At 50.7% G+C, this 11133-nt stretch overlaps 1 protein-coding gene across 1 annotated transcript; it reads right to left on the reverse strand.

Annotated features, from left to right (window-relative positions):
• Positions 1-756: 756 nt before the first annotated feature.
• Positions 757-10917, reverse strand: FLG2 (filaggrin family member 2). Its single transcript, XM_042948649.1, has 5 exons — positions 10780-10917; positions 7025-9976; positions 5413-6657; positions 3141-5323; positions 757-2986 (listed from the first exon to the last, which is right to left on the reverse strand). The coding sequence occupies exons 1-5, from the start codon at positions 10915-10917 to the stop codon at positions 757-759; spliced, it is 8748 nt and encodes a 2915-aa protein (XP_042804583.1).
• Between the last annotated feature and the right edge of the window lie 216 nt (positions 10918-11133).

Here is an 11133-nt window from a genome sequence, read left to right on the forward strand (position 1 = left end):
CCCTGGACTCACTGCTCCTAGATCCTGTTCTTCCCGTCCTACTGGATTCTGTCCTGGTGGCCTGTGCATGACCAGACAGTGCATGTCTAGTGGTGTTTACTTGCTGTCCGTGAGTAGTTTCCTGTCTTCCTTCATGGGTGGATCCTGACTCTCCCTGTTGGAATCCAGGGTGGCCATGAGGGGACCCTGCCTGTGTCTGTGGGACTCCTGAGTGCGTTTCCGTGTCACTGGACTCACTGATGCTAGATCCCGTTCTTCGGGCTCTACTGGATTCTGTCCTGGTGGCCTGGCCATGACCAGACTGGGCATGTCTAGTGGAGTCTTCTACCTGTCTGTGAGTTGTTCCCTGTCTCCCTTTCAGTGTGGATCTTGACTCTCCCTGTTGGAATCCAGGGTGGCCATGAGGGGACCCTGCCTGTGTCTGTGGGACTCCTGAGTGCCTTTCACTGTCACTGGACTCACTGACACTGGATTCTCTTCTCCCAGTCCTTCTGGATTCTGACCTGGTGGCTTGTCCATGAGTGAACTGGGTATGTCTAGTGGTGTCTCCTGCCTGTCTGTGAGTAGTTCCCTGTCTTCCTTCCTGGGTGGATCCCGACTCTCCATGTTGAGATCCAGCCTGGCCATGAGGGGACTCTGTGTATGTCTGTGGGAGTCCTGAGTGCCTTTCCCTGTCACTCGATTCACTGGCACTGGATCTGCTTCTTTGGGTCCTGCTAGATTCTGTCCTGGTGGCCTGTCCAAGACCAGAATGAGCTAGTCTAGTGGTGTCTCCTTGCTGTCTGTGAGGAGTTTCTGGTCTTCCTTCCCGGGTGGATCCCGACTCTCCATGTTGAGATCCAGCATGGCCATGAGGGGACCCTGCCTGTGTCTGTGTGACTCCTGAAGGCCTTCCCCTGTCACTGGACTCACTGCTCCTGGATCCTGTTCTTCCTGTCCTACTGGATTCTGACCTGGTGGCCTGTCCATGACCAGACAGTGCATGTCTAGTGGTGTCTCTTTGCTGTCTTTGAGTAGTACCCTGTCTTCCTTCCCGGGTGGATCCTGACTCTTCATGCTGAGATCCAGCCTGGCCATGAGGGGACTCTGTGTGTGTCTGTGGGAGTCCTGAGTGCCTTTCCCTGTCACTCGATTCACTGACACTGGATCTGCTTCTTTGGGTCCTGCTAGATTCTGTCCTGGTGGCCTGTCCATGACCAGATTGAGGTTGGCTAGTGGTGTCTCCTTGCTGTCTGTGAGTAGTTTCCCATCTTCCTTCATGGGTGGATCCTGACTCTCCCTGTTGGAATCCAGGGTGGCCATGAGGGGACCCTGCCTGTGTCTGTGAGACTCCTGAGTGCCTTTCAGTGTCACTGGACTCACTGACACTGGATTCTCTTCTCCCAGTCCTACTGGATTGTGACCTGGTGGCTTGTCCATGAGTGGACTGGGTATGTGTAGTTGTGTCTCTTGCCTGTCTGTGAGTAGTTCCCTGTCTTCCTTCCCGGGTGGATCCCGACTCTCCATGTTGAGACCCAGCATGGCCATGAGGGGACCCTGCCTGTGTCTGTGGGACTCCTGAGTGCCTTTCACTGTCACTGGACTCACTGACACTGGATTCTGTTCTCCCAGTCCTACTAGATTCTGACCTGGTGGCTTGTCCATGAGTGGACGGGGTATGTCTAGTGGTGTCTCCTGCCTGTCTGTGAGTAGTTCCCTGTCTTCCTTCCCGGGTGGATCCCGACTCTCCATGTTGAGATCCAGCATGGCCATGAGGGGACCCTGTGTGTGTCTGTGGGAGTCCTGAGTGCCTTTCCCTGTCACTTGATTCACTGACACTGGATCTGCTTCTTTGGGTCCTGCTAACTTCTTTCCTGGTGGCCTGTCCATGACCAGATTGAGGTTGGCTAGTGGTGTCTCCTTGCTGTCTGTGAGTAGTTTCCCATCTTCCTTCATGGGTGGATCCTGACTCTCCCTGTTGGAATCCAGGGTGGCCATGAGGGGACCCTGCCTGTGTCTGTGGGACTCCTGAGTGCCTTTCAGTGTCACTGGACTCACTGACACTGGATTCTCTTCTCCCAGTCCTACTGGATTGTGACCTGGTGGCTTGTCCATGAGTGGACTGGGTATGTGTAGTTGTGTCTCTTGCCTGTCTGTGAGTAGTTCCCTGTCTTCCTTCCCAGGTGGATCCCGACTCTCCATGTTGAGATCCAGCATGGCCATGAGGGGACCCTGTCTGTGTCTGTGGGACTCCTGAGTGCCTTTCACTGTCATTGGACTCACTGACACTGGATTCTGTTCTCCCAGTCCTACTAGATTCTGACCTGGTGGCTTGTCCATGAGTGGACGGGGTATGTCTAGTGGTGTCTCCTGCCTGTCTGTGAGTAGTTCCCTGTCTTCCTTCCCGGGTGGATCCCGACTCTCCATGTTGAGATCCAGCCTGGCCATGAGGGGACCCTGTGTGTGTCTGTGGGAGTCCTGAGTGCCTTTCCCTGTCACTCGATTCACTGGCACTGGATCTGCTTCTTTGGGTCCTGCTAGATTCTGTCCTGGTGGCCTGTCCAAGACCAGAATGAGCTTGTCTAGTGGTGTCTCCTTGCTGTCTGTGAGTAGTTTCTGGTCTTCGCTCCTGGGTGGATCCCAACTCTCCATGTTGATTTCCAGCATGGCCATGAGGTGACCCTGCCTGTGTCTGTGGCACTCCTGAGTGCCTTTCACTGTCACTGGACTCACTGACACTGGATTCTCTTCTCCTAGTCCTACTGGATTCTGACCTGGTGGCCGTTCCATGACCAGACAGTGCATGTCTAGTGGTGTCTTCTTGCTGTCTGTGAGTAGTTCCCTGTCTTCCTTCATGGGAGGATCCCAACTCTCCATGTTGAGATCTGGCATGGCCATGAGCGGATCCTTTGTTTGTCTGTGGGTCTCCCGAGTGCGTTTCCGTGTCACTGGACTCACTGATGCTAGATCCCATTCTTCGGGCCCTACTGGATTCTGTCCTGGTGGCCTGGCCATGACCAGACTGGGCATGTCTAGTGGAGTCTCCTACCTGTCTGTGAGTTGTTCCCTGTCTCCCTTTCAGTGTGGATCTTGACTCTCCCTGTTGGAATCCAGGGTGGCCATGAGGGGACCCTGCCTGTGTCTGTGGGACTCCTGAGTGCCTTTCACTGTCACTGGACTCACTGACACTGGATTCTCTTCTCCCAGTCCTTCTGGATTCTGACCTGGTGGCTTGTCCATGAGTGGACTGGGTATGTCTAGTTGTGTCTCTTGCCTGTCTGTGAGTAGTTCCCTGTCTTCCTTCCCGGGTGGATCCCGACTCTCCATGTTGAGATCCAGCATGGCCATGAGGGGACCCTGCCTGTGACTGTGGGACTCCTGAGTGCCTTTCAGTGTCACTGGACTCACTGACACTGGATTCTCTTCTCCCAGTCCTACTGGATTGTGATCTGGTGGCTTGTCCATGCCCAGACTGGGTATGTCTAGTGGTGTCTCTTGCCTCTCTGTGCGTAGTTCTCTGTCTTCCTTCCTGGGTGGATCCCGACTCTCCATGTTGAGATCCAGCATGGCCATGAGGGGACCCTGCCTGTGTCTGTGGGACTCCTGAGTGCCTTTCACTGTCACTGGAGTCACTGACACTGGATTCTCTTCTCCTAGTCCTACTGGATTCTGACCTGGTGGCCGTTCCATGACCAGACAGTGCATGTCTAGTGGTGTCTTCTTGCTGTCTGTGAGTAGTTCCCTGTCTTCCTTCACGGGAGGATCCCAACTCTCCATGTTGAGATCTGGCATGGCCATGAGCGGATCCTTTGTTTGTCTGTGGGTCTCCTGAGTGCGTTTCCGTGTCACTGGACTCACTGATGCTAGATCCCGTTCTTCGGGCCCTACTGGATTCTGTCCTGGTGGCCTGGCCATGACCAGACTGGGCATGTCTAGTGGAGTCTCCTACCTGTCTGTGAGTTGTTCCCTGTCTCCCTTTCAGTGTGGATCTTGACTCTCCCTGTTGGAATCCAGGGTGGCCATGAGGGGACCCTGCCTGTGTCTGTGGGACTCCTGAGTGCCTTTCACTGTCACTGGACTCACTGACACTGGATTCTCTTCTCCCAGTCCTTCTGGATTCTGACCTGGTGGCTTGTCCATGAGTGGACTGGGTATGTGTAGTTGTGTCTCTTGCCTGTCTGTGAGTAGTTCCCTGTCTTCCTTCCCGGGTGGATCCCGACTCTCCATGTTGAGATCCAGCATGGCCATGAGGGGACCCTGCCTGTGACTGTGGGACTCCTGAGTGCCTTTCAGTGTCACTAGACTCACTGACACTGGATTCTCTTCTCCCAGTCCTACTGGATTGTGATCTGGTGGCTTGTCCATGCCCAGACTGGGTATGTCTAGTGGTGTCTCTTGCCTGTCTGTGCGTAGTTCTCTGTCTTCCTTCCTGGGTGGATCCCGACTCTCCATGTTGAGATCCAGCATGGCCATGAGGGGACCCTGCCTGTGTCTGTGGGACTCCTGAGTGCCTTTCACTGTCACTGGACTCACTGACACTGGATTCTCTTCTCCCAGTCCTACTGGATTGTGACCTGGTGGCTTGTCCATGAGTGGACGGGGTATGTCTAGTGGTGTCTCCTGCCTGTCTGTGAGTAGTTCCCTGTCTTCCTTCCCGGGTGGATCCCGACTCTCCATGTTGAGATCCAGCATGGCCATGAGGGGACCCTGCCTGTGACTGTGGGACTCCTGAGTGCCTTTCACTGTCACTGGACTCACTGACACTGGATTCTCTTCTCCCAGTCCTACTGGATTGTGACCTGGTGGCTTGTCCATGCCCAGACTGGGTGTGTCTAGTGGTGTCTCTTGCCTGTCTGTGCGTAGTTCTCTGTCTTCCTTCCTGGGTGGATCCCGACTCTCCATGTTGAGATCCAGCATGGCCATGAGGGGACCCTGCCTGTGACTGTGGGACTCCTGAGTGCCTTTCAGTGTCACTGGACTCACTGACACTGGATTCTCTTCTCCCAGTCCTACTGGATTGTGATCTGGTGGCTTGTCCATGCCCAGACTGGGTATGTCTAGTGGTGTCTCTTGCCTGTCTGTGCGTAGTTCTCTGTCTTCCTTCCTGGGTGGATCCCGACTCTCCATGTTGAGATCCAACATGGCCATGAGGGGACCCTGCCTGTGTCTGTGGGACTCCTGAGTGCCTTTCACTGTCACTGGACTCACTGACACTGGATTCTCTTCTCCCAGTCCTACTGGATTGTGACCTGGTGGCTTGTCCATGCCCAGACTGGGTGTGTCTAGTGGTGTCTCTTGCCTGTCTGTGCGTAGTTCTCTGTCTTCCTTCCTGGGTGGTACCCGACTCTCCATGTTGAAATCCAGCATGGCCATGAGGGGACCCTGCCTGTGTCTGTGGGACTCCTGAGTGCCTTTCACTGTCATTCGACTCACTGACACTGGATTCTCTTCTCCCAGTCCTACTGGATTCTGACCTGGTGGCTTGTCCATGAGTGGACTGGGTATGTGTAGTTGTGTCTCTTGCCTGTCTGTGTGTAGTTCCCTGTCTTCCTTCCCGGGTGGATCCCGACTCTCCATGTTGAGATCCAGCATGGCCATGAGGGGACTCTGTGTGTGTCTGTGGGAGTCCTGAGTGCCTTTCCCTGTCACTCGATTCACTGGCACTGGATCTGCTTCTTTGGGTCCTGCTAGATTCTGTCCTGGTGGCCTGTCCAAGACCAGAATGAGCTTGTCTAGTGGTGTCTCCTTGCTGTCTGTGAGTAGTTTCTGGTCTTCCTTCCCGGGTGGATCCCAACTCTCCATGTTGAAATCCAGCATGGCCATGAGGGGACCCTGCCTGTGTCTGTGGGACTCCTGAGTGCCTTTCACTGTCACTGGACTCACTGACACTGGATTCTCTTCTCCCAGTCCTACTGGATTGTGACCTGGTGGCTTGTCCATGAGTGGACTGGGTATGTGTAGTTGTGTCTCTTGCCTGTCTGTGAGTAGTTCCTTGTCTTCCTTCCCGGGTGGATCCCGACTCTCCATGTTGAGATCCAGCATGGCCATGAGGGGACCATGCCTGTGTCTGTGGGACTCCTGAAGGCCTTCCCCTGTCACTGGACTCACTGCTCCTAGATCCTTTTCTTCCTGTCCTACTGGATTCTGTCCTGGTGGCCTGTCCATGACCAGATTGAGGTTGGCTAGTGGTGTCTCCTTGCTGTCTGTGAGTAGTTTCCCATCTTCCTTCGTGGGTGGATCCTGACTCTCCCTGTTGGAATCCAGGGTGGCCATGAGGGGACCCTGCCTGTGACTGTGGGACTCCTGAGTGCCTTTTACTGTCATTGGACTCACTGACACTGAATTCTCTTCTCCCAGTCCTACTGGATTCTGACCTGGTGGCTTGTCCATGCCCAGACTGCGTATGTCTAGTGGTGTCTCCTGCCTGTCTGTGAGTAGTTCTCTGTCTTCCTTCCCGGGTGGATCTCGACTCTCCATGTTGAGATCCAGCATGGCCATGAGGGGACCCTGTCTGTGTCTGTGGGACTCCTGAAAGCCTTCCCCTGTCACTGGACTCACTGCTGCTAGATCCCGTTTTTCGGGTCCTACTGGATTCTGTCCTGGTTCCCTGTCCATGGCCAGAACGGGCATGTCTTTTGTTGTCTCCTGCCTGTCTCTGAGTAGATCTTTCATTTTTACCTGTGGGAATTCCTCCTGATTTTTCATGGTCATTTTCATAATGCTCCCAGGTAGTTGCTGAATATGTCTCCCATTTATCTGTCTGGGCTTGACTGTCATTTTTGTGGTTATGTTTCGTGTCCTGTGGTGTAGAAGTTCTTCTTTCCTGACTTGATCCTTGCCTTTGTTGCCTATGTCCATGAATGCTGTCGTGATCTTCAGTCTCTTTTGCTGTTATACTGTGTCTCTTGCTTCTCTCATTATCCCTTTGAGTAGTTTTCTTTGGGCCTGTTTCTCTTATCTGAGTGTGGGCTGAATCTGATATGGGTCTTCCATGTTTTGGACCCTCTTTTCCTGAACTAGTGTGAGAGCTTTCTTTTCCCCTTACCCTAGATTCATGTTGTTCATATCCAGAAGATTCCCCTAAGCTAAACCCATGTTGATCATAAGTAGAAGACTGATTTGTGCTATCATGTTGATCAGGGTTAGAGGACTTTCCTGAGCAGGATCCTTGGCCAAAATTGGAGGATTGCACTGAAGTGGAACAATGTTGACCACAGCTAGACTGATCTGATCTAGACTTATGTTGTCCAAAGCCCGAAGAATGACCTGAGCCAGTCCCAAAGCTAGGGGACTGATGTGAGCTAGATCCATGTCCAGAGCCCGAGGATTGACCTGTCCCAGACCCATGTTGTCCAGAGCTAGAAAATGGACCTGCACCAGACCCTTGTTGTTCAAAGGCAGAGGACTGACTTGAGCCAGACCCATGTTGACCAAAGCCAGAGGATTGGCCTGAGCCAGACCCATGCTGTCCAAAACTAGAGGAATGACCTGAGCCAGACCCATATTGGCCAAAGCCAGAAGACTGACCTGAGCTGGATCCGTGTTGTCCATAGCCAGAGGTCTGACCTGAACCAGACCCATGCTGGCCAAAGCCAGAGGACTGTCTTGAGCTAGACCCATGTTGTCCAAAACTAGAGGACTGACCTGAGCCAGACCCATGTTGTCTAAAGCCAGAGGACTGGCTTGAGCCAGAGCCATGTTGTCCACAACCAGAGGACTGTCCTGAGCCAGAGCCATGTTGTCCAAAACTAGAGGACTGACCTGAGCCAGACCCATATTGTTCAAAACCAGAGGACTGACCTGAGCCAGACTCATGTTGTCCAAAGCCAGAGGACTGGCTTGAGCCAGACCCGTGCTGGCCAAAGCCAGAGGACTGGCCTGAACCAGAGCCATGTTGTCCAAAACCAGAGGACTGACCTGAGCCAGACCCATATTGTTCAAAACCAGAGGACTGACCTGAGCCAGACTCATGTTGTCCAAAGCCAGAGGATTGGCTTGAGCCAGACCCATGTTGGCCAAAACCAGAGGATTGACCTGAGCCAAACCCATGTTGGCCAAAACCAGAGGATTGACCTGAGCCAGACCCATGTTGGCCAAAGCTGGAGGACTGACTTGATCCAGACCCATACTGACCAAAGCCAGAGGACTGACCTGAGCTGGATCCATGCTGGCCAAAGCCAGAGGGTGGTCCTGAACTAGACCCATGCTGACCAAAGCCAGAGTATTGTCCTGAGCTTGACCCATGTTGTCCAAAACCAGAGGATTGACCTGATCCTGACCCATGTTGTCCAAAGCCAGAGGACTGGCTTGAGCCAGACCCGTGCTGGCCAAAGCCAGAGGACTGGCCTGAACCAGAGCCATGTTGTCCAAAACCAGAGGACTGACCTGAGCCAGACCCATATTGTTCAAAACCAGAGGACTGACCTGAGCCAGACTCATGTTGTCCAAAGCCAGAGGATTGGCTTGAGCCAGACCCATGTTGGCCAAAACCAGAGGATTGACCTGAGCCAAACCCATGTTGGCCAAAACCAGAGGATTGACCTGAGCCAGACCCATGTTGGCCAAAGCTGGAGGACTGACTTGATCCAGACCCATACTGACCAAAGCCAGAGGACTGACCTGAGCTGGATCCATGCTGGCCAAAGCCAGAGGGTGGTCCTGAACTAGACCCATGCTGACCAAAGCCAGAGGATTGTCCTGAGCTTGACCCATGTTGTCCAAAACCAGAGGATTGACCTGATCCTGACCCATGTTGTCCAAAGCCAGAGGTCTGACATGAGCCAGACCCGTGTTGTCCAAAGCCAGAGGACTGGCATGAGCCAGAGCCATGTCCAAAGCCAGAGGACTGACATGAGCCAGATCCATGTTGTCCACATTTAGAAAATTCCTTTGAACCAGACCCTTTTTGATGAGAGTTTGAAAAGTGTCCACAAGAACCAGATCCATGTTGACCATAACTAGAAGACTGACTTGTTCCAGACCCATATTGTTCACAGCAAGAGGACTGACTTGAACCTGTTCTCTGTTGTCTTCCACAGTTCTGTGTCTGACCACATGCTCTAGATCTGTATCCTCTTTGACTAGAAGACTGACTACAGAAGCTAGGCTCATGTTGACCACATCCAGAGGACTGACCTCCCGAGATACATCCACGATCTTGTCTTCCACTACTTCCTGATTGATAACCTGACTGAGTGCAGCTAGATTGATTTCCTTGCCCTCCAAATCTACCTTCCTGACAGGAACTAGAAGTATTTTGTGGACTTCCACACCCACCCGAATTGCTGGAACCACATCCATAGCTTTGTCTTCCACTGTCTTCTGAACCTTTAGAGCTAGACCCAAGCTTTTGTCCTCCACTATTTCTTGACTGAGTAGAGTTTGATTCATGCCCACCAGCATCCAGTCTATGTGACAGACCACCATGACTTTTCCTCCTCTCACTCTTTGACCCAGATCCAGATTCTGATTCATATTCCTTCCCAGATTCCCTGGTGGGGCTAACATGTGACTTGTTTCTTCTATCCCCCAGCTCTCCAGAGCTGGAACCATGTCTTTCTTTGTCACTATTCCACGAGTGACCAGACCCACGGTGTCTTTTCTCAGATTTCTCTTGGTTCTCTGAGCTAGATAAACCACCTTGCCTTCCCAGCCTCCTGGAATTTGACCCATGTCTGTGTTTCACACTTCGCCTCAAGCCCTCAGAACCATAACCATACTCCTCTCCCTCCCTCCAATTTGAATGCCTGTAACCTGATTTCTGTCCTGGTGCGTCTTCTTCATCCTCTTCTGTTTCACTTTCTTCCTTATGGTGTCGGTGATCACGCCTATGCTTCTTTGACCCTGAAGCTTTGCAGTATTCTTTGCTGAGAACCTTGTTGCAGGCCATAGCCAGCTTGAATACCATCAGAAGAAACTCAGTAAAGTCCAGTCTTCGGTCATGATCTCGATCTAGCATGTGCATGATGACATCCACTGTGTCTGGATCATCTGGGTTCTGTATACAAGTGACATACCAAAGGAGCTGGTCAGCTTAGCCCACATAGTCAGCTAAAATATTCAAGTAGAAAAAAATAAAATAAAATATTCAAACAGAGCTGTGGAATTGTGGATGTTTGACAATAGGTATTTTTAATCCAGTCAAGGGTTACTTTAAGCTAAAGCAGCCTAATAATTATGATTCAGCAGGTGAGAAGAGGTAATAGAAAAGAACTATTGGGTTCTCCAACAGAATACAATTTAAGGACCTAAGGTAGGGGACTAGGTACTCAGGTATATACAAGAAGCAATTGAATAAATCAAGTTTAGTACCTGGTATATTTTAGTTTTTCATAAATTTTAAATATTACATGCTAATATATTCTTTGTTAGAATCTATAATTTTAAAGTTATTAGCTGAGTCCTTCCCAAGTAAATGGGAAAAAAATGCTTGTTTTTTGTTTATAATTTTTAGTAATTCTGGCTACTTAGTCAGATCTCCTTGTAGACATTTCCCTCTTTATACTTTTTCTTCTTTTAACTCATATTTTAGCACAAATTTATTTTCTGTTATTTTTCATAAGGGGAGACCTGGGAGCATGAAAAAGTCTGAAGGTCTATATGGTGGGGGTAAACAGGAAAATGAGGGAAAAAATCACCGTTATAAAAATAAATTCTGCTCCAACAGACTCTCTGATGTGCCCAAGAAGTACCACTCATAGTTTGCCCAAAGACTACTGAGACTGTGCAATTTTTAGCTACTCTTTGGTCACATAACAGAGAATGGATAGGACCCTAGCAATCTTGGTAGATGGTTCTCACCTTCAGAATTGGACGGAACTCTTTCTCTAGAAGTTCCTTTAGCTCATCCTTGCTGAGTGTGCCACACTCCCCATCTTGGTTGGTATATTTGTAGAAAACATCAATGACTGTGACAACACTTCTTAAGAGGTCGGTCATCTTTTTGCAAGTTTAAGTGTACCTGAAGATAAAAGAAACAAAAGACCCTATTATTCATTTTGTTTTTTAAAAAATTTATAAGTAATTCTAACTTTAATAATAATCATTCTAGTTTTTCAAGTCTCTTACACTTGACAAATACAACAAATAAGGAAGGGTTGAGGATCTGTCAACACAGTAATAACTAACTTTGTTAACTTTGAGTTACTTTGCTAA

Source organism: Panthera leo, chromosome C1 (genome assembly GCF_018350215.1).
Source record: "Panthera leo isolate Ple1 chromosome C1, P.leo_Ple1_pat1.1, whole genome shotgun sequence".
Lineage (NCBI taxonomy): Eukaryota > Metazoa > Chordata > Mammalia > Carnivora > Felidae > Panthera > Panthera leo.

What these genes read in the sequence shown, in the direction of transcription:
- FLG2 (XM_042948649.1), bottom strand. Translation starts at nt 10,917, where the DNA reads ATGACCGACCTCTTAAGAAGTGTTGTCACAGTCATTGATGTTTTCTAC. An exon ending in GAGAAGAGAATCCAGTGTCA is followed by an intron (nt 5,324 to 5,412) that starts GTGAGTCGAATG and finishes CAACATGGAGAG; the next exon opens with TCGGGTACCACCCAGGAAGG. An exon ending in GAGTCCAGTGACAGTGAAAG is followed by an intron (nt 2,987 to 3,140) that starts GCACTCAGGAGT and finishes GGTCATGGCCAG; the next exon opens with GCCACCAGGACAGAATCCAG.